Source organism: Sprattus sprattus, assembly GCF_963457725.1.
Source record: "Sprattus sprattus genome assembly, chromosome: 3".
Taxonomy (NCBI): domain Eukaryota; kingdom Metazoa; phylum Chordata; class Actinopteri; order Clupeiformes; family Clupeidae; genus Sprattus; species Sprattus sprattus.
The window spans coordinates 56303754-56304851 of NC_137922.1; the positions used below are offsets into that span (position 1 = coordinate 56303754).

General features: G+C 55.3%; 1 protein-coding gene across 1 annotated transcript in view; it reads right to left on the minus strand.

Annotated features, from left to right (window-relative positions):
- The window catches only part of LOC308362879 (somatostatin receptor type 5-like), a gene marked incomplete at both ends in the record, with an annotated part of 2097 nt that extends 1282 nt beyond the window's left edge, over positions 1-815 (minus strand). Inside the window, one exon of the mRNA XM_080835606.1 lies at positions 123-815. Within this exon, the coding sequence (XP_080691732.1) occupies positions 123-815 (693 nt within the window). The remainder of the gene's footprint in view (positions 1-122) is intronic.
- Positions 816-1098: the final 283 nt, after the last annotated feature.

The window sequence follows — 1098 nt, forward strand, 5'->3', positions numbered from 1 at the left end:
TATACACCTGAACACCTGAGATATCTGCCTGAACACCTGAGATATCCCCCTGAACACATGAGATATCCGCCTAAACACCTGAGATGGCTAGATCTACGCCTACTCTGCCCTGCGTGTCTGACCTTGATGACGATGAGCAGGTAGCAGAGGCAGATGACGAGCAGAGGCAGCAGGAAGCCAAGCGTGGCCGTGTAGATGATGAAGATGGTGTCCCACAGGTGCTTGGGCTCGGGCCAGTTCACATTGCAGGAGTTGTGTGGGTTATGGGCGCTGGAGAAGATGACCACGGGCAGCACCACCAGCACGGCCAACGTCCACACCAGCGCACTGATGGCTTTGGCCACACGGGGGCGCCGCCAGCGCTGCGAGCGGATAGGGTGCACCACGGCCAGGTAGCGGTCGATGCTCATCACCATCAGGCAGAAGGTGCTGGTGAACTGGTTGATGGAGTCAGTTGTCATGACAACACGGCACATGAAGTCCCCGAACGGCCAATAGGAGAGCACGTTCTGCGTGGTGAGGAAGGGCATGCCCAGGATGTAGAGCTGGTCGGCCACCGCCAGGTTCAGGATGTACGTGTTGGTGACCGTCTTCATCTTGGCGTAGCGCAGCACCACGTAGATGGCCAGTGTGTTCCCCACGAGGCCGAACAGGAACACAGTGAGCGAGATGAGCGCCGTCACCAGGCTCCACGAGTTCTCGAAGGGCGGCGGGAGGCCCGACCAGTTCCCCGTCACGTTCCCCTCCTCTGGGCCCAGAACGTCCATCTCCATGGTGACGGAGACAGCAGAGGCGGAGGGAAAAGGTTCTGTCATCTTTGGTGAATCTGAAACGGAGAAACACTGTTACGTATATAGTTATACAGACACACATACACCCTCATACACACACACACACACACCCTCATACACACACACACACAACACACCCTCATGTTGTCTTTTGCTGGAGTCTTCAGCTGTCCAAATGACTCAGCAGCACTGGGACAGACATTCACTCAATACTGGGAAGGACATTTTTCTTTGCTAACAGAAATGAACACTTCACACAGCACTAAACACACACACACACACCACTACACACACTCTGAGACACAGA